The sequence below is a fragment of the Diabrotica virgifera genome, chromosome 2 (assembly GCF_917563875.1).
Source record: "Diabrotica virgifera virgifera chromosome 2, PGI_DIABVI_V3a".
Classification (NCBI taxonomy): Eukaryota; Metazoa; Arthropoda; class Insecta; order Coleoptera; family Chrysomelidae; genus Diabrotica; species Diabrotica virgifera.
Genome location: NC_065444.1, coordinates 27,970,024 through 27,992,971, shown reverse-complemented (window position 1 = coordinate 27,992,971; position 22,948 = coordinate 27,970,024). Strand labels below are relative to the sequence as shown.

General features: G+C 31.5%; 1 protein-coding gene across 2 annotated transcripts in view; it reads left to right on the top strand.

Moving 5' to 3' along the window:
• Nucleotides 1–22,948, top strand: part of LOC126880004 (polyamine-transporting ATPase 13A3-like) — a 107,711-nt gene that overhangs the window by 42,900 nt on the left and 41,863 nt on the right. For both annotated transcript variants that reach the window (XM_050643513.1, XM_050643512.1), the window contains exon 2: nt 22,674–22,768. In XM_050643513.1, the coding sequence (XP_050499470.1) occupies nt 22,674–22,768 (95 nt within the window). The remainder of the gene's footprint in view (nt 1–22,673; nt 22,769–22,948) is intronic.

Sequence of the window (22,948 nt, the reverse complement as noted above, 5' to 3'; positions counted from 1 at the left end):
CACATGACGGGCGTAGCTAAATGCTAAGGCGGCACACATACTGGAAGCGGTTTCCGCTTACGGGCAAACCGCGCGGTTCTCGCGCGCTTGTATGGTAACACAGTGAAGACAGGTAAAAGCGAGAGAGATCGTTCAAATTTGTTAGTTGCGTCTACTACTTGTAGCAAAATGTCGTCTTCCGATGACGATATAATTGCTTTAGATTCTGTTTTGACTAAACTGAAAAGAAAGAGTGTTGGTGTACATCCTATTAATCGAGAAAGATTATAGTCCAGGGCCCATCTGTTTTGAGATGGACGTTGAGAGGTGACTCAAATTTTTTTGCAGAAATTGCTTGAAAATAAATCAAATAATAATATTTGAGTTATCCTCCCTCTTAAAAAGGTCCGGAACATTGTTTAAATAATTAAAATGTCAAAAAATGAAGGAAAAATTCGATTTTTTTCTCCGTTTTTTGATTATAACTTTAAAAGTATTCATTTCCCGGAAAAGATGTACTGACATAAAAGTTGCGTAATTAAATTTTCTATAATATAGAATTAGTTAAAAGTTAAAAAAATAGTCACCGTTGTTGCAAAATAGCAATAATTGCGAAAAAAAACCATACAAAAACATGTATTCGCATTTTACGTTTTTCAACCATTTATGCTAAACTTATGACCTTCATATTTCACCCAAAAAAACTCTATGATACAGTAAAACAATACTGCAAATTTCATTAAGATAGGTTCAATAGATTTTGCAAAATAAATTTTGCAATCCAGCTTTCGCAAAAACAATTCATTTTTTCAAAATGTTACAGGACTGAAAATAAAACAGATAGCAAGTTGAAATTTTTTTTTGTATATAGAAGTGTACTGTACCTTTCATTTGCAATTTGCAAAATTAAAATCGATTGACTACCACGGCATCAGGAATCTTTTAAATAAACATTAATTATTGGTGCTACGCGCAGGACAGCGGTGTTCGATTCACATGAAGTTGATTTCCACCAAAATTTATTCCAATCTTCATCTAATATATTATTTTCTTACTCTATATTTTGTTGTATTTTAATATTTTAATTCCACAAAAATCAAACTAACTTTATTATTGTTTGTGAAATATTTTTTAAACAATTGTATGTGTTTAAAAATAATAAACTTTTATTCTCAAGTTAAAATATATGAACAAACAAAGTTTTTGCTAAAAAAAGTGTTATTTCAAAGGATAGAGTATGTATGTGTTTTTATTTTGCAATAAACAAATTTATTTATTTATATCGAAATGTAATAAAAATTAAAATGTATCAATAATTATCAAAGGTCAGTGGAATGCCCAATCAGAGCAAACTATCCGGTGTCCTGCGCGCAACACTAATAATTAATGTTTATTTAAAAAAATTCCTGACGCCGTGGTGGTTCATCGATTTTAGTTTTGCAAATTGCAAATGAAAGGTACAGTACATTTCTATAAGCAAAAAAAATTTCAACTTGCTATCTACTTTATTTTCAGTCCTGTAACAGTTCGAAAAAATGAATTTTTTTTTGCAAAAGCTGGATTGCAAAATTTATTTTGCAAAATCTATTGAACCGATCTTAATGAAATTTACAGTATTGTTTAACTGTATCATATAGTTTTTCTGGGTGAAATTTTAGGGTCCTAAGTTTATCATAAATGGTTGAAAAACGTAAAATGCGAATACTTGTTTTTGTATAGTTTTTTCCCAATTATTGCTATTTTGCAACAAGGGTGACTATTTTTTAAATTTTCAACTAACTCTATATAGTAGGAAATATAATTACACAACTTTTATGTCAATACAACTTTTCTCGGAAATGAATACTCTTAAAGTTATAATCAAAAAACGGAGAAAAAAAATCGAATTTTTCCTTCATTTTTTGACATTTTGATTATTTAAACAATGTTCCGGACCTTTTTGAGAGGGAGGATAACTCAAATATTATTATTTGAATTATTTTCAAGCAATTTCTGCAAAAAAATTTGAGTCACCTCTCAACGTCCAAATGTACTAATATTTTTACAGATGCGCCTTGGTCTATAATTTATGGAGAATATCATCATCTAGTTCAAAAATTAAAAGAAGATAATGAACGATTCTTCCAGTATATGAGAATGACTCAAGAGACTTTTAATTATATTTTGGAGAAAGTGGAGTATCGTTTAACTAAAAACTGGTGTAATTTACATAAATACATATTTACATATTCATTGTAAAATCACTGAACTCGCGCGACAAAAAGAGGGAATAAACTAAATTCTCATTCGAGTAAACATTTAAACCGCGCAGAAAAGCTAAATTTTTATTCTAGTAAAAGCGGTCAGGCGGGTTAAAGCGGTTGGCCCGCGCGAACCTGCTTAGACTATGTTCGTGTACATTTAAAGAGGTGCATTCATTTTGAAAACGTTTAAAAGTGGGTCCGCACGGTTTAACCGTAAGCGGAAACCGCCTCCACTGTGTTTGCCGACTAAGGCGCTTCGATTTCAAACCAAATCACACTAACATAAGCGGGTTCAATCCCCCATGCAAATTTTTCTTTTTTTATTTTTTTTATACATTTTACGAGTTTAATATTTAAATAAAATATAAATAAACTGTTTAAAGTATATTAATTTCGTTGAAATCATATAATAGAAGTATAACTTCGTACATGTGTACAAAGTACACACACATTCTTTTTTTTTATTATTGTTAAGAGAGAGTCCGTATTCTCCACTATATCTTAATATTTTGTTCATTGTTCTTTGTAAGTCTTATTCTATCCCTAATGTTATTAAATAAACTTCTATTCACTTTTATGAAACGGTACACACATTTATTGCCTAAACAGTATACACATAAAAATAAACAATCTACGAAAAAATCCACTATAGACAAAATTGAAGATAAAAGATATGTATAAAAGCAAATGATGATGTACAATATAACAAAAGTGCATTATACTGTGTTTACTCTCGTGACCAGACAGCTCGTAACGCGACAATTCGTAACCGGACAAGTGGTAACGGACAACTCGTAACGGCGACAGTTCGTAACAGCGACACTTCGTAACGGCGACAGTTCGTAACTATACAAATTCGTAACGGACAATTCGTAACGTCAAAATTGAATTATTCTGTTTATTTTTGTTAACGTGGAAACTGTTATTACAGTGGCAATTGAATTTATATTTATAAATTTAACGAATCAATACCGGGATAAACATGTTTAACACATTTTATATTTTGTGTTTCAGAATATATTAAAAATCTTTAAACACGAACAAATAATAATAATAATAATTTATTCAACAATAATAGGTACAATCTTTTTAGATATTTACAGCTAAAGTGAATAAATTAACCCGAAGGTCTCCGAGAGGTGTGGATACACCTGTTTCGGTAAATATGATATAAAATAATAAATAATAACATATTAACGTAAATAACATAAATAACATAAATAGCAACATAATACAATATAATATAATACAATAAATAGATAGGTACGTTTTTTTTAATTGTAAATACACAGTTATGTTTTAGTAAATATGATACGTAGAATAAATAATATAATGAAAACAATAAAATAAATACTTAGGGCCGGTTGTTCGAACGCTAATCAACATTGATCACTATCAAATAGTTAATTACTGTCACAATTGTCAATGTCAACTTTGGTTGGGTTGCCGAAAATATAATTATTGATGACAATTATGAAATTAGTTAATCAATTATGTTAATAATTGTTATGTTAATTGATTAACTAATCTCATAATTATAATTAACTATGTTTTCAGCAACCCAACCAAAGTTGACATTGACAGTTGTGACAGTAATTAAATATTTGATAGTGATCAATGTTGATTAACGTTCGAACAACCGGCCCTTAGTTTAACAATAAAGCACGAATAATTAATTTTTTTTAAACAATTATGTAAGGCTCAATTAGTTAGTAATATTTTTGAAGAATGGTGTATATACGCATGTTTTATTAAATATGATAAAAATAATAAGCAAAATAAATCAGTTTAAAACAATATAAAATTTGAAATATAGGTATAAAAATTGGTAGTGACTCTAGAGTTTCATTTATTTTTTTTTGTTTTTTATGTATGTAAATTTAAGCTACTATAATGATGTCACAAAAATTTCTTGTTTGTTCCATCAGGAATGATTTTAATTTCTTTTTAAATAGAAGAACATTCTCAGTATTTTTGATATCATTGGAGATATGATTATATATTTTTGGGGCTAGAAATAGAAAACTTCTTTGACAGAAGGACTTTTTTTTCGGAATCATATAAAGGTGTTTGCCTCTTGTATCATGCTCATGTGATGGTAAATTGTTGTCTGTTTTCATGGTGTGATATTTTAAAGACTCACAAAGAAAGTATAACTGTTTCAAGTCAAATATATTACTATCCTTATATAATCTATCTGTAGAGTAGGTGTATGGTTTAGACATAACAATTTTCAGAAATCTTCTTTGTATGATTTCCAGTGGGAGAATGTGTATTTTTAGGGCGCTTCCCCAAGCCAGTATACCATAACGGAGATGACTTTCTACTAGTCCGTAATATAGTGTGCGAAGGTATATATTAGGTATGTGTTTTTAAGATGTTTAAACGTATACAGGATAAACTGTAGCTTTTTAATGATATATTTAATGTGAAAGTCCCATTTTAGATGTGTATCTATAAAAACTCCTAGATATTTAACATTTGTTACGGGTTTAATATAAAAATTTTGTTTATTATGTGATATTTGAAGGGGTTTGAAAAGATCAGTGGTCAAGTTAGAGTTAAATATTGGTAGATAAACAGTTTTCTTAAAATTGATTGTTAGTATTTTGTAGTCAAACCATTCTTTTATTAGTTGTAGATCACATTCTGCTTTTGTTTTTAATTCATACCAATTCTCAGCATCATAAATAATAGCTGTATCATCAGCAAACCCAATTATGTGCCCTGTACTTTGTAATGAAAATAATCCATTTATATATGGATTAAACAGGACAGGACCTAATACTGTTCCCTGTGGCACTCCATATGTTATACTTCTTTGTCCGCTTATTACTTCGGATACCCTTACTACCTGTTGTCTCTCAGAGAGGTAACTTCTAAATAATTGTAAACAGTTGTCTCTTATACCGATTTTCTCTAAGGTTTGTAAGAGGTTATTGTGACTAACAGTGTCAAAAGCTTTGGCCAAATCAAGAAATACGTATAAGCAACCTTTATTTTTGTTAAGTGCTTCATATGCTTTAGATGTTAAATTCAAAATGGCATCTTGGGTGGAAGTATTTTGCTTAAAACCAAATTGGTGAGGGGAAATTAAATTATATTTTTTGATATATGCTGTAAGCCTATTTTTCAATAATAATTCAAATATGATTTTAGAAATATGCGGAATAAGAGATATAGGTCGATAGTTTGCAGCAAGAGTTTTGTCTTCATTTTTGTATATTGGTATGACTACTGTTGTTTTGAAGGCTTTAGGCCATATTCCTTTTTCTATACATATATTTATAATGTGAACCAATGGCTCGAGTATGTATGGTGAAATTGATTTCAAACATTCTGCATTAACGTCGTCAATACCAGTTGCCTTTTTACACTTTAGTTCATTTATTATTGTTTCTATTGCAAATGTATTTGTAGGTAATAAAATCATTGAGTTTGTTAAGACAGTATTTTCATATACTTGGCGGGGATTAGTACTAATTTTTTATTAATACTAATAAATATTTAAATACATACAAACTTTTAACAATATTTTTAAAAGTTTATCCCTCTTATTGTTCCATTTTGCATATACCTAGACAAAGGAATAATGCAGTAATTCGTGAAATCTTTAAGCCGACAACCGTTTTTAGACATTCCCAACTTTCTAAGTAAACATTTTGTAAAGGAAATATTATAATTATCTGTTATGATAATTGCGTCTTCTAACTGTAATAACAGTTAGTTTCCACATTAACAAAAATAAACAGAATAATTCAATTTGGACGTTACGAATTGTTCGTTACAAATTTGTATAGTTACGAACTGTCGCCGTTACGAACTGTCGCTGTTACGAATTGTCCGTTACCATTTGTCCGGTTACGAACTGTCGCGTTACGAGATGTCATGGAACCGTTTATACTCTATACATGTGACGCTTTAAATGTAGATAAAATGACATTATTTACTGTTCCTAATGATATGATAATACTGTTTGCTAATAACATAACGATACACTTTTATAAATTGGCATAACTAATTAAGAACTTAGTGTGACTTATATACTATAAAAACTTTGTTGAAGTCTATTACGGTCAAATATTAGTAGGTAAAAATATTCAGAAAAAAAATAAAATAACAAACAACAATAAAATAACAATTACATTCTCTGGTAATATCCTTCCGATACCCAATCACAATTTTCCTCGGTCTGTCCAGGACCGAGCAGGTATTCCCGGTAGGTTTTCTTCTATTTCTCTATCTCTCATGCCCAATTTATCTCCCCAACTAAGTCTTTCTTTTTTCCTTCTACTATGAGGTTGCCGTTTTAGGATTTGTTTTGGAAGTCGACCTTCGGGCATTCTTTGGACATATCCATACCATCTTAGTTATTGCGTACCAATATCTTCTACTATTGTAAGATTTACTTTCATGATTTTTTTTACTTTACTGTTAGTAACTCTCTCCAATCTCTAAGGTTATTAGACTTTTAATAATTGTGTTACATGTGCTACATTTGCTACTAGTTGTTGTTGATTGGTCCCAAGAATATTATTTAGGAAGGATGTTGATTTTCTTCCCAGGTTGTTTCTTTCTTCTATCATGTCGTCTACATTTCCTTTTTTTGAGATGATCATACCCAGGTATGTCCCAGGTATTCCTTTTCATATATTAAATATCTTCATATTCTTGTGCTAATTCTTCATGCTAATTCTAAGGTACCTAAGGGTAAAAATTGGAAAATAAAAAACCTTAATAAATTAAACAATTTTTATTTTTATTTGTTAAAATATTCTTCTAATAATTTAATTTAATATATTAAAATGTCCTCTTTATTCGTACTTTCATTGCACTTTCGTTTGTTTATAATAGCAATAAGTAATGACCTTGCAACTTCCCCTATCTGACCCAAAACATGTGTTCTCAATTGCACCGAGTTGCATATCTATTATTTTACTATTACTACAGTAATTGGCCTGAACTAGTTATAGGGCCTTCTACATTCATTTTATACCCAATGTAAAATAAAAATTATATGTGAATAATTTTGCGATTATTATTGATGAATTTAGTTTTACGTTTCAGCCACCAAACTACTCTTAATTTCAATATACATTACAAAGAACTACAAAGAAAATATATAGGGTAAGAGAGGTCCAGGATGTAAAAATATGTCATGGTTGCGTAATATTCCCCCATGGACAGGCATCCACACTATGAAATGCTTCGCAATGCTGCTAAAAATAGAATAATTTAATCCTGACTATCTATCATCTCATCTGATAAGACAATGTACGGTGGACGCCTACGCAGAAATTCACGGCATCTTAAGAAGAAGAAGAAGAAGAATGAAACTGAATTAATACAGTTTGCTGCGTACACATGATTCACTTTTTTGCTTAAATGTACTTACGTACATTGTAGCACATTAAAGGATTAGAAAGAAGAACAGCTCGACACGTTAAATGCCAAATTAAACAAACTATAAAAATATACTTGGTGCTACTTAACTTTTTGATGTACCTCGGTAGCTCTAAGTCTTCAGCGACCTAGGGGTGTGGATTCTTAATAGATGTTAAATAAAATTGAAACTCAATTGCTCGGGGGGCGCCATAATTAAAAAAGAAAATATAATATATGCTTACTTATACAATTGCTCGGGGGGCGCCATAATTAGAAAAGAAAATATAATATATGCTTACTTTAAAAAAAAAGTATAAAACTAAGAATGCCGATTATTTGAAATATCTGTACTTACCGTAGGCTACTTTCATGCGTGATTACCTAATAAGAGGGTTGGTAAAGAAAATATAATAATTAAACACAATTCTAACTTTATTGAAACACAATTCTTACTTTCTTACTTTATTGAAACAAATAAAAATTTAGCAAAGTTGTTAAAAAAAGCCTTCAATAATTTTACTAATTGGCGAGAAAACGTAAGAGTTCAAAAATTAAAAATAGCTCAAGTACCTTGTTGTGTTCTTTATCCGTGGGTGATCCATAGTCCATCCATGCGGCAGTTAAGGTGTTAAGCATTGTCCTGATGTTACAGCACATTTGTTGTCACGGCACATAACGACACTCATTTTGACAGATAAAGTACAGCTATTAATTATATTCGAGATGAAAGGGTACCCCCGTTAAGATAGGCAAAATGCCCTCACTCCCAGTATTCAATTTTTTTAATTTTTTTACGTTCTATGCCACTAAAAAATGAGATAACGCGGATTTTTAGCTCGCCACCCCCCTTACCCCTCCCCCACAGCCAAAAACGTAGATTTTTAGATTTAATTTTTTTTAGTTGGGTTGCAATTAATTTAAAAATTTCAAAAAATTCACACGTGTAGATGAGGCTTTTACAAAACACGTCCATTTTTGGGGACCCATAGGTCGAATCTACATAACCTCAAATTTTTTTTAACTTTTCTAAAACCTATAACTTTTTTTTGGAGGGGGCTGCAGGTCTAATTTTTTGCATTTTATGTATTTTATCAAAAGCTATCTCTCTGATTTTTTTTTAGATTTTTCCGTCAGGTGCGCCATCTTGAAAAATCAGGAAAACTGTTTTTTAGGGGGCTTTTGGGGATTTTCTCCATTTTATAGACTGCAACATAGATCAACTCAAGGTTTTGTTAATAGATTATGTATAATTTAAAATAACTGAGTATATTAGGATATTCAAAAATTGGGCGAATCACTTTTAAACCCCCCAAAAACCATGTTTTTTTAAAGTTTTGTAAGGATTTTTGCCGGTCTAATTATATTTTTTGAGGTCGATACAGCCTGAATATTTTTTTTTATTTTTTTACGTTCTATATGATTTTAAAAAATTAGGACTCACCGAAATCTTAGTCCACTTCCCCTATTCCCCCTCCCCCACAGCCAAAAATGTCAATTTTTCGATTTTATTTATTTTTTGATTTGCAATTAAATTATAAATGTTATTCTGAAGCTATTTCTTTGTGGCATTTTTGTAATTAACTATTCTAAATGGTCATTTTTTAGTTAAATTGTGGCTTATTTCCCATTTAGAATAGTTAATAATTATTAAATTATAAATTACAAAAAATTCACACTCACAGCTGAGGCTTTTACAGAACATCTATTTTTATGGACCCGAAGGTCGAGTGTACATATTATTATAACCTCTTTTTTTTTGTTTTTTAATAGGTACGTATAACTTTTTTGGTGATGGCTGCATGTCTAATTTTTTTTTGTGTTTTGTGTATTTTATCAAAAACTATATTTTTGACTTTTTTCAGATTTTTCCGTAAGGTGCGCCATCTTCAAAAATCAGCAAAACTGGTTTGTTCGGTGGTTTTTGGGGATTTTCTCCGTTTTATAGACTTCAAAATAGATTAACTCAAGGTTTTTTATAGGTTATGTAGGTATAATTTGAAATAACTGAGTTTTAAATGATATTCAAAAATTGTGCAAAACACCTCTAAACCTCCAAAAACTATGTTTTTTAAAGGTTTTTGAGCGGTTACTCATACAGGCCTAGATACTGTGTATCAAAAACAAGTTTATTCATAGCAAACTGAAAATTTGTTAATAGCTTAACAGGGTCTAGTCGGACAAACTTTGATGTACGGGAACACTGGAACAGGGTAGGTAGTTTTAATTGTTGAACAGGTTACAAGTTTCGAACGTCAGACTACGAAAACGTCCCGTGTATTTTGTCGGAGAGAATTTCCAATTGATTTGTTAGCATTTCATTAAACTCTGATGCAAAAATCAAACTACTATTTACCACCAATATAATTCCTGTCATTTGACATGCTTTACGTGTCGGACTTATTAAAATTCCCAACATCTTTGTCGGACAAACATTTTTTCATATTTCACATTATTATATAAAGTTTGCTATTGAATAAACTTAAAAACAACCTGCTAGTTTTCACAATCATAAACTTGTCAGGATGACACGTTCCACAATTAAAATTACGTTCCACAATTAAAACTTCCCTGTTCCAGTGTTCCCATACATCAAAGTTTGTCCGACTAGACACCGTTAAGCTATTAACAAATTTTCAGCTTGCTATTAATCAACTTTTTTTGGTACGCGGGATCCAGGCCTAATATTTTTTGAGATCAATACAGCCTGAATACTTTTTTTTTCATTTTTACGTTTGATGTGTTTAAATAATAAGCCTTAGCCCAATTTTAGCCCTCCTCCCTCTCAACCTGCCCAATAAATCATCATTTTTTTGTTTTAATTTTTTTTCTCAGTATATCTGTTGCTCAGTTTGTCCTCAAGTAAATTACATTTAACAAAATAATTTCAAATTTTTGAAATATTTTTATATAAAGTAAAGATGTCATTTGGGTAGGATACAAAAAACAAAAATAAAACAGAATAATCAATTTAAGAAAAATACATGTTTTGTAATACCATACTTCTTGTCGTTTTGTGAAACAAAATATTTTGTTCTTTGTTTATTAGTTTGTATTTAGTAAGTACCCTAATATTAACTTACATTATACATATTCTAATTATGTAAACATGTGCTTGTACCATTTACATAACCTATAATATATCTGCCTATTATAATGTCATTTTGCTTCACGTTTACTGCCACGTAAAAGAAAACACCATAAAAAGAATAAAGAAAGTATTACCAAAGAATATATAGCTCCGTATATACTCGTAGAGTATTCGGAGAGTATATTCGTTGGTATTACACTTTACAGTTCTAAAGTCTTCATTGCTGTCTTCGTCTATTACAGGTATAACATCTGTTTGTATTGTCTAAGAGTTTTGTAAGATATTCTGCTGGCTTAAATTAGCTACTCTTTGCTAAAAATGCGATAAGTCTTATTCTTAATAACATATAACGCAAAAAAATGAAAAAAAAAATATTCAGGCTGTATCGATCCCAAAAAATATCATTAAGCCCGCAAAACCCCTTACATAACTTAAAAAACATGGTTTTTGGGGGGTTTAAAGGTGTTTTGCCCAATTTTTGATAATCCTAAAATACTCAGTTATTTCAAATTATACATAATCTATTAACAAAACCTTGAGTTGATCTATGTTGCAGTCTATAAAATGGAGAAAATTCCTAAAAATACAGTTTTTCTGATTTTTCAAGATGGCGCACCTGACGGAAAAATCTGAAAAAAATCAGAGAGATAGCTTTTGATAAAGTGCACAAAATGCAAAAAAAGTGGACCTGTAGCCCCCTCCAAAAAAAGTTATAAGTTTTAAAAAATTAAAAAGAAAATTGAGGTTATGTACACTCGACCTACGGGTCCATAAAAAATGGACATGTTTTGTAAAAGCCTCAGCTACACGTGTAAATTTTTTGAAATTTTTAAATTAATTGCAACCCAACTAAAAAAAAATTAAATCGAAAAATGTACGTTTTTGGCTGTGGGGGGGGAGGGGTAAGGGGGGTGACGAGCTAAAAATCCGCGTTATCTCATTTTTTAGTTGCATAGAATGTAAAAAAATTTAAAAAATTGAATTCTGGGAGTGAGGGCATTTTGCCAATCTTAACGGGGGTACCCTTTCATTGTTCGTTTATTGTAAGCAACACTTGGATACTATTATTATTATTATTTAAACTTATTAAAAAAAAAGAAAAACTTTTCGACGAAAAAAAACCAATGGATCAGTTTAATCCATCACTAGAAACAAAATATGGTCAAGAATCTACACTCTACGACCACAGCAGCCACTGAAGCCTACTTCGGCTCCGGAAAAAAACTGAACTGAACTAAATACAAACAACTATCTCTATTGAACTATTATCAACAATTTTCTCCGTCAGCAAGGCACAGAGCCTGCTGACGGAAAGGCACTAGCTTCTTACTCTAGACTACGAGAACTGATCTCTCTTCTAGACTACTCCGAACTGATCACGAATCTACTTCGAACTCCTTCACAACCCAAAACTCATTCCATCTCCCCATTTTTCTATCCTATTCAACCATGTCCGGTTTTACCAATCAAAAAATTAGTAAATTTCCACTCTTCATTTCAAAACGAATAGGAAAGATTTAAGCAAATTTCAACCACGCCCTCAAAGGCACTAACTCTTTCTCTCGCAAATAGGACTAAACCAAACTAAATCCTGATAGCTATATCTTAGCTCAATATTCTCCCAGGCTTTTTCGCAACGTTCACAATACTGCACGTGTAAACTTGTTGTATTACATAAACACACTCAGAGCCTCTTATCTCTGCAAAGGAATTCACAGCATAAACAAATCAGCTCCAAAAAATATTATTTTTCGGTCTCACAGTCGCCAAAAATACATTAGTAAAAGATTTACGAGTCCCGATCCTTTTGGCGGTACGAAACATATCGAGGTCCCTCGGATAAAAGGGATATCAATATCCATGAGAACACAAGATCAATCCAACATTGTGAGAAACGGATTACGTAATACACTGAAACACAAACATGATTTTAAGTATACAGGGTGAAACGATAGTATTAGTAATTCGAAAACGTTAATGATTTTTGCACCCGTTACAACACATTTACATGGGTTTCATCGATTATGAAAAGGCTTTTGATAGAGTACAGCATGTAACGCTTTTGAACAAACATATTACGAACCAAAGGCATTGATAATTGATGGTAGAGACCGGCAGAGTCGATGGGAGATTACCCGATGAATGTTACATTGAAAGAGGCGTCAGACAGGGATGCATTCGGTCTCTGCTGTTATTTTGGGGTGAAAATGAATGGTGAACTGAGTGTTATCTTATGAGGTAGTTTCCGGGGCCTTCAAGAGTTATTGGATTGCGTAAAACGACAGAAAGAGAAATGTGTCTAAAAATAAATTCGTCTAAGCATGACTCTACATTACAAACCAGACCCAAGTAATGAGATCAAATGCAGCTCGCACATTATATAACCAGATTACCCAGGCGCGGATCTAGAAATACATAATAGGGGGACAGACTTACCGCAAATATTAGATTATCCAGATTTAGCCATACGACTCACATTTACATTTTAAAGTTGTTACATATTAATTGAGCCGTTTTGTGATAGTTACTATCAGAAGTGCTCCTTAATATTACACATGCTTTCTTGAATTTCCGAAAGGGCTTAGTAACCTAACTATGTTTTAAAACGAAATTTTGCTTTGACCCCTCTTTACGTCCGAATAAAACACACACACGGCAGTAAGCACCTTCATCTTTCTTGCTGTAAGTTAGCCACGGGAATTTATTTAACCGTTAACACAGTTTAACGTACCTATGTGAATTTTAAAATATAATTTTTGTTATTCTTTGAATTGAGAAAATCCGTTGTTTATTGTTCCGTCGGTACCCAAACAAATCCATCTGCAGTTTATTTTTCAGAGAAGCCTGCTTTTATTGGATTTTACAGCTACTTTCAATTCTTGGAAGTGGTTGTCGTGTATATTTAGTGTTCTACTGATCACTTGAAGTTAAGAGTTTGCAGAAAAAAATAGTAAATAATAAAAAAAATAAGTACTTAGACTAAATATAACTAAATACAATAGGGGGTCCATGGTCCCGTTGACCCTCTCCCCTGTATCCGCGCAGTGATCACCAATAATAGACCAGAAATTAAAAAAAAGTAAAAAATTTCTCCGAAAATACACTCACCGGCAGAGAAAACGGGCACCCCAAAAAATGGGTAATTTTTAATGTCTTGTATTTCCTAAAGCTGATGTCCGATTTAAGAAATTTTTTTAATATGTTATAGCCTTATTCTTTATCAATATCGCTGTAATAATATTGTTGCTAGACAGGTACATTGTCATTGTATACAGGGTGTACGAATCAAACTGTGTTTTTTTCTCAAACTTTGGAACACCCTGTGGAATGTTCTAGCTTTTATAAAATACTGAAATTATAACCAAACTATAGCCTCAGGTTTTCTTAACATTCTGTTTTTTGATCCATTCGCTTATGTTGGATAATAAAAAAGTTAAGCACTTTAACAACTACCCCTGTTTTTCGTTAATACAGGGTGTTTTTAAATAAGTACGGCAAACTTTAAGGGGTAATTCTGCATGATAAAATAATGACAGTTTGCTTTATAAACGTATGCCCGCAAATGCTTCGTTTCCGAGATAGGGGGTGTTGAAATTGTTCTTACAAACTGACGATTTATTTATTTCTCTAAAACGGTTTGTGATATGCAAATGAAATTTGGTAGATTTTAAGAGGTAGTTATTGCGCATTTTTTGGCATACAATTAAGAATTTTATATTCACCATTGGCGTGCATACGGGTATAAATATTTTAGATATATCCCGTATGCACGCCAATGGTGAATATAAAATTCTCAATTGTATGCCAAAAATGCGCAATAACTACCTCTTAAAATCTACCAAATTTCATTTGCATATCACAAACCGTTTTAGAGCAATAAATAAATCGTCAGTTTGTAAGAACAATTTCAACACCCCCTATCTCAGAAACGAAGTATTTGCGGGCATAAGTTTATAAAGCAAACTGTCATTATTTTATCATGCAAAATTACCCCTTAAAGCTTGCCGTACTTATTGAAAAACACCCTGTATTGACGAAAAACAGGGGTAGTTGTTAAAGTGCCTAACTTTTTTATTATCCAACATAAGCGAATGAATAAAAAAACAGAATGTTAAGAAAATCTGTGGCTATAGTTGGGATTTAATTTTAGTATTTTATAAAAGCTAGAACATTCCACAGGGTGTTCCAAAGTTTGAGAAAAAACACAGTTTGATTCGTACACCCTGTATACAATGACAATGTACCTGTCTAGCAACAATATTATTACAGCGATATTGATAAAGAATAAGGCTATAACATATTAAAAAAATTACTTAAATCGGACATCAGGTTTAGGAAATACAAGACATTAAAAATGACCTATTTTTTTGGGGTGCCCGTTTTCTCTGCCGGTGAGTGTAGAATAAACAGCAATAAATTAAAATCCTTGTATAAAAACCATTCTAAACATTATAATTTCTTGGTGCATCGATATTTTTGCCACTCGGTAAATAGTCTGGTGTATTTCAAATCAGGAAGAGGAAGGTTATGATAAAATAATTGCACATTGGGATTTGCCACGCTTAGAAGCGACCTATGTGAAGTCCAAGGACATATTACACTTTGCCCTATTTTTATGACGTCAAGGCGTGTTTAGATGCGATCAAATTATTATTGCAAAATTGCGCCAATGTAATTGAAAAGTTCTTATCTCCTACTTAAAAAATACCTACCGTTAAAACGAACCGCCAAGATTTTTTAAGACGAATTATTTATAGCTTGTTAATTCAAATTTAATAATACATTATAATTTACGTTTAATGTCCTCTCTCAAAGATGCTTACATATGAACCTTATGAACCTAGATATTGATTCCTGTTTCATCGACTTCGAAAAAGCATTCGACAGGGTCCGACATAAAAAAAACTAATAGAATTATTGAAAAACAGAGATGTAGACAGACGAGATTTACGAATTATCATCAATCTGTATTGGAATCAAATAGCCAATATAAAGATAGAAGAACAAGAGTCCGAGAATATTGATATAAAGAGAGGGGTAAGACAGGGCTATGGTCTTACAGCCAAAAGGTACTGTTTAACGTGTACAGTCAAGCTATATTTCAGGAGGCGATAGCGGAACTAAGTGATGTAATCTCTATAAACGGAAGAATAGTAAACAACAAGAATTCGCTTATGACACCGTTATAACGGCATACACCCTGGAATCGCTACAAGAATTGGTAAATAGAATTAACGATTATTGCATTAGATATGGACTAAAAATAAACAAGAAAACAAACATGGAAATGAAAGGTTAATGATAGAGAAAACCCAAATAGAAAAAGTAGAGACATACAAATACCTGGGAACCTGGGTTGATGACAAAAATGACCAAAGCAAAGAAATTAAAGTCCGAATTGAAACTGCAAGGCAAGCATTTATAAAAATGAAGACAATGCTTACAAACAAAGACCTTCAGTTGCCTCTCAGATTGAGGGCTCTAAGATGCTACATATTTTCTATATTACTATTATACGGAATGGAAACTTGGATATTGAAGAGACAACACATGAGAAAAATAGAAGCGTTCGAAATGTGGTATTACAGAAGAATATTGAAAATGCAGTGGGTTCAAAGGATTACCAATGTTGAAGTGCTACGACGTTTAAATAAGGAGTTAGAAATTATGAACAGTATAAAACCCAGAAAACTGGAATATTTGGGTCATATAAGCAGAGGAGAAAAATATGAATTGCTAAGAAGTATTAGGCAAGGAAGGATCCAAGGAAGAAGAAGCATAGGAAGAAGACGCATCTCCCGGCTGAGGAACCTTAGAGAATTATTCAGAGCAGCAGCTAACAAAGTGACCATAGCCATTATGATATCCAACCTCCGATAGGAGATGGAACTTAAGGAAGAAGAAGAATACATTATCATCCGACACATAACAACTTACAAGTTGTTGCATTTATAAATATTTTGGAACTACCAAAGGTTTTATTGAAACAATATACTTAAACTTGTCAAGGTCCGTACTGACTAGAGCATTTTTTTCCGAACAAACCAAACGAACCGAGCGCGTACGAACAAGTAAATGCTCAGTTTTTTCGAAGCGTTCGTTCTATTTGCTGCGTTCCCATATTCTGCTCGTTTTATTTCAGTGTTCGACAAGAGGCCTAATATAAGAAGAAGAAGAAAGAAGAAGAAGACCTACACTCCTCCGAAAATGATCGGCTAGTTCGGGTCGTAATAATTTTGCTTGCGAACATGTACTAACTAGAGAAATTTGTTACAGCGCGCACTGTTCGTTCGGTTCGTTCGAAGTAAAATGTTTAATAGTCCATTCTTTCACGGTTTTTGCTCTAAATTTTAAAGAACCGCTTGGATTGACATGAAATTTGGCATACATATAGCTTACATGTCAAAGAAAAAAAGTGATATTATGCCGATGTGTGCTTTTGCCCTGGGGGTGACTTTCACCCCTTCTTGGGGGTGAAAAAATATATGTGCAAAATAAGTCCGGAAAAGTCAACACTTTTCGAGTTATATGCAAGTGAATATGTTCATTTTTCAACAAAATAACCACATTTTTAGACGGTTTTTCGCAAATAACTCAAAAATTAAATATTTTGTCGAAAAAAACGTTCTTAGCAAAAATATAACCTATAAAAAAGTAAAAAAAAATGGTGTACGCGTTAGGTCTCTGGATCTCGTAGAACCAGAGTTATAGCCAATGAAAAATAGATTCATATTCACCAAATTTCAAATAGAATATTTCGACGTGAAATATCCAAAAAATTAAGCACTTTTTGGGGAAAATCTATAATAACTTTTTTAAAGTGTTTAAAAAAAGCTTTATTTCTGTTTTTACAAAAAGTTTCTAGCATTAAATTTAAGCACGTTACGCTCAAAATAAAGTTGGTCCCTTTTGTTTTTGCAAAAAAAATCGGAAAAACCACCCCCTAATTAGCAACTTAAATTAAATTAATCGTTACCGCTCCACAAATTATTTTACTTATGTTGTGTTTATATGATCTGTAAGTTTCATCCATTCAAAGTGCTTATTTTTGAAAAAATTTGGTTTCAAAGTTAAATTTTTAAAAATTTAAATTTTGAAAAATATGCTTTTATTCAAAATAACTTAAAAATTGTTAGAGATACCAAAAATCTTGAAAAACAAAAAAAGTTAGATTTGCTTTTCTGAATATCATGTATTTTTTTGTTTTTCTGCTGGACAAAAATCGATTAAGATTTGGTGTTTCTAAATTTGCATACATTCGTGATCAGTGACTCGTTCAACCCCTTTTAACTACAGCCCTTTCAATAATAAGGAATTTGAACCGATGAAACTTACAGATCATATAAACAATATATACAGGAGTCAAGAAACTTATGAAGTTGTAACGATTAAGTTCATTTAAGATACTAATTAGGGGGTGATTTTCTCGATTTTTTTACCAAAACCAAAAGGGACTAACTTTATTTTGAGCGTAACTTGTTTAATTTTGATGATAGAAATTTTTTTTATAAAACAAAAATAAAGCTTTTTTTAAACACTTTAAATAAGTTGTAATGAGTTTTCCCCGAAATGTGCTTCATTTTTGGTTATTTCACGTTAAAATATTTCATTTAGAATTTGACGAATATGAACCTATTTTCATTAGCTATAACTCTGCTTGTACTAGGTGTAGAGACGTGATGTATACACCATTTTTTTAAATTTTTTACAGGCTATATTTTTGCTAAGAATGTTTTTCGACGAAATACTTACTATTTGAGTTATTTGCGAAAAACCGTCTAAAAGCGTGGTTATTTTGTTGAAAAAATGAACATATTCACTGCCAAAAACTCGAAAAGTATTGACTTAGTGAATAAACTCTATAGAACAAAAGTTACTTAAAATTAGCCAGTTTATCCATTTCCTGACTTTCTTTGGACGAAAATTTTTTCACCCTCAAGAGGGGGTGAAAACCACCCCCAGGGCAAAAGCACATATCGGCACAATATCACTTTTTTTCTTTGACTTGTTAGCTATGTGTATGCCAAATTTCATGTCAATCCAAGCGGTTCTTTACAATTTAGAGGTTTTGCAATATTTTACCGTTAAAGAACGGACTATAAGTCAGTACGCAACCTTAGGTTTCATTCTAATGTACTTGTTCCTCCATTTTGTTTTGCTTAGACATTCTGCTACTCTATTGGTTTTTGGCAACTTTGACTTTGTTGTACTGTACTTTTTTCTTCTTATTATTGTGCCGTTCGAAGGTTGGCGATCCAAATGGAAATTGAGCATTTGAAAATTGCTACGAGAAAGATTTTTGCGAATGAGCGATGAAGCCATCTTAGTTCAGAAAGCCACTGCGCATCCGCTAGGAAAATATTCCGATTCGGATTTTTTGCACAATCTTACTCAAAAAAGACCCCTTTTAACAAATTTGCATGTTGTAAGGTCCAAAAGTGGGTCAAAAATTTTTTAAACGTTTTTTTTTCTGTTTTTTTCCTAAAATTATTTTTTTTTGCATGGAACAAAGTTTTTTTTAGGTTTTTTGGATCATTCCAAACGAAAAGGTCCTAAGTGACATTTCTCTAAAGTTAATAGTTTTTGACATATAAGCGATTAAAAATTGAAAAATTGCAAAATTGGCCATTTTTAACCCTCAAAAACTATGTGAAAAACTGAAAATTTGAATGTTGCGAAGGTAAGTAGATATTCTTTAAACATCGATTGATGAAATTCCGAAGAGTTTTTTGCAATACGATATTCAAAATTCCTTTGTTTTTTAATTGCTAATCAAGCGTGCGCGACACTATTTTCCACCGACAGTATAATGCAAATGAAAGGAATAAATTCGTTATTTCATAAAACGGCGACATTAAGGAAAAATCCCGAAACAGGTCGATTTTTATTTTTAAGTTGTGATATTGTGGCATATATGGTATATTAGTGACGTCATCCATCTGGGCGTGATGACGTAATCGATGATTTTTTTTAATTAAAATAAGGGTCGTGTGCTAGCTCATTTGAAAGGTTCTTCAATTCTGTATTCAGTAATATAAACATTTATATAATTATTTATACAGGGTGTTTTTCTACTTTTTTTTTATCAAATAATTTAATTTAATAAAAATTTTTTGGATACATACTGTATACACATGCAACGGTGGAAAATAGCGTCGAGCACGCGTGATTAGAAATTAAAAAACAAAGGAGTTTTGGATACTGTATTGCAAAAAACTCTTCGGGATTTCATCAATCGATGTTTAAAGAATATTTACCTACCTTGCTAACATTCAAATTTTAAGTTTTTCACATAGTTTTTTAAGGTTAAAAATGGCCGATTTCGCAATTTTTCAATTTTTAATCGCTTATATGTCAAAAACTATCAACTTTAGAGAAAAGTCACTAAAGACCTTTTCTGTTTGGAATGATCCAAAAACCTAAAAAAAAATAATTTTAGGAAAAAAACAAAAAAAACGTTTAAAAAATGTTTGACCCACTTTTGGTCCTGGCAACATGCAAATTTGTTAAAAGGGGTCCTTTTTGAGTAATATTGTGCAAAAAATCCGAATCGGAATATTTTTCCTAGCGGATGCGCAGTGGCTTTCTGAACTATCTCCTCAGGTCTTCCAACCACGAGTTTTGGCGTCTTCCTTCGGGGTTGGGAACATCCAACCTGTGTTCCTATCATAAAAACACAATATTGGAGTAACTTCCAAAATATTTTTAGAACCGGTAGAGAAAAAAAGAGATAACGTAAATAATAAATTTTGTGTAAATATAATGGTAGGGGTGGAAAGTATGCTAAATTTGCAGTCACTCGAGCGTTATGGTGACCTATTGGGTTGTGATTATTACGTCCTAATACCAAAAAAAAAGAATGTGTGTGTACTTTGTACGCACGTAAGAAGTTATACTTCTATTATATGATTTAAACGAAATTAATATACTTTTTATTTATATTTTGTTTAAATATTAAACTAATTTATACTTACTACTTCTCAAACATTTTTATTAGAACAGTGCCAAAAATTAAAATAATAAAAGAATAAAACACACACAAACACATTAAACAAGCCACAAATGATGTCTGAACATTAATTGTCGAAATTTTTTTTAACTAAATACGTATTTTCTGAAAATACAATTATATAATAAATATACTTACAATCATAAAATGTATTAAAAAAAACAAAAAAGAAAGTTTCTATTGGGACTCGAACCAGCGCTGATAAGAGCGGTTGGTATTGGAATTCATTCGCCTTCTCCGCTTAGCCACGGACACTATGTGTCATTATTTACGAAGATCGACTAACTAAACGGATTAAACTTGTGATATTTTGATATTTTGAAAATTGATCAAATTATTTTAACTTTGAATTGAAGTGATTTAGAATTAAAAAAATACAACAAAACATAGAGTAAAAAAACAATATATTAGGTGAATATTGATAGAAATTTTGATGGTAATCAAATTATATAAATAAAAGTATTACATACTATGTATTTTGGCAGATCAAATAGGTAGGTTTATACCCATGATACATTAACAATTATTACGTACCTGTTGCTTTTAAAAACTATTTAAAAGTCACTACAATATTATAAACTTTTTTGTTTCTGTCCTCACAACAATAAAACTAATATATTATACATTTGTTTACCTTTACCTTTACCTCCAAACCACAGCTGCCATATCGGATAATTTTTGACATGTCATTTGAGCATCCAATCAGAACAAAGTTATAATGCGCATGCGCCGGGCTGATAGGTTTTAACATATAAAAAAATCACCCTCTATCGCCGGTAAAGAAGTATAACTTCAAAAAGTTAAGTAAAATTTTCCATTTTAGTGGGGACTTTCCATTTTTTAATTTAATTTTCCATTTCCAACAATCGTTTTTTCCGATTATAGCGCCATCTATCCATAAATGGATAGATGGCGCGAGTAAAAGTTGCTTATTTTTACGTAAAGAGTCCAAATCTGCAATAAAAATTTAGGGGTCCTATTTAAGATTTTAAAATAACCCCCACCCCATCTCCGTGGGGGGTCGTGTTTAGTACCATTTGATAGATTTTTCAAAAACATTTTGAAAGTGTATTTTGCTGTTTTTCGATCTGATGTATATTTTGCGAAATATCGCGGGGTTTGCATTAAAAATTTTAAATTTACTCCCCAACCCTCTCCGTGGGGGGTCATGTTTTGTACGATTCGTTGGATTTTTGAAAATATTGTAGACGTATTTTTTAGTTTTTTGATCTGACGTTCGTTTCGCGAAATATTCGCTTTTTTTTGTGAAACTTTTTGACTCACCCATTTCCTTACGCCCCGCTCAAATCGTCAGATTTTTGAAATATACACTCTTTTGCATGTACCTAACTTACCTTATCTTAATCTGACAATTTCGAGTATTTTTAAGGATTTTTTTCGGGCCCCTCTTAACGAACTTCCCTGTGATGAGAGCCAATATATGGTAGAGGTACATCTGCAGGGAAATTATTTTGATTGAAGAACTAAAATATATCAGTGAAACCACAATGACAAATTGAAGCAAAGTGAATTTAACTACATTCAAAGTATGCCAAGACGCATACAAGCGGTAATCAAAGTTAAAGGGGGCTCAACAAAATATTAAAAAAATATAAATATGCAATCTTTTTAAATGTTTTATTGCTGTTTATTATTAAATATATTGTGGTTGATGTATAACATTAACATTACATAACAAAATTAAATTTAAAATTATTTTTAAAGAAAATGTACCTAGTGGAATAATTGATTTTTGCAAAAATTCATAGGTGGTCATAATAATATGGCCAGGAACTGTATGGTAGAGGTACATCTGCAGGGTACCAGGTTTCTCCCCATATGATAATCTGATGCGCTCGAGTAAATGCAAAAATACCCGCTTGGGCTCCCCTACCATAAAGATTTTTATAAAATTAAATCATAATCAATAATCACCTTCCACATTTTTCATTTATTGTTGTTTTTTTAGATAAACATCAAGCGTATAAACCGACAAATCCAACAAAAGAGACCGGAGAAAACAATTCTGTTCAATATCTTAACTATGGCGAGGAGGATCAAATGGTAAGAAATTTGTGTTATATTTATATTGTACGTATCCCATTTGGATGATACTACGAATATTTTTTAGCGCTCTAAACTCTAATCAGCAAAATCCAGCGTCCGCGGTGCAACCGTTATAAAAACAAACTCAAAATTTGACAAACTATGCAATCTGCACTTCTATTGGTCAGATCATTTTGC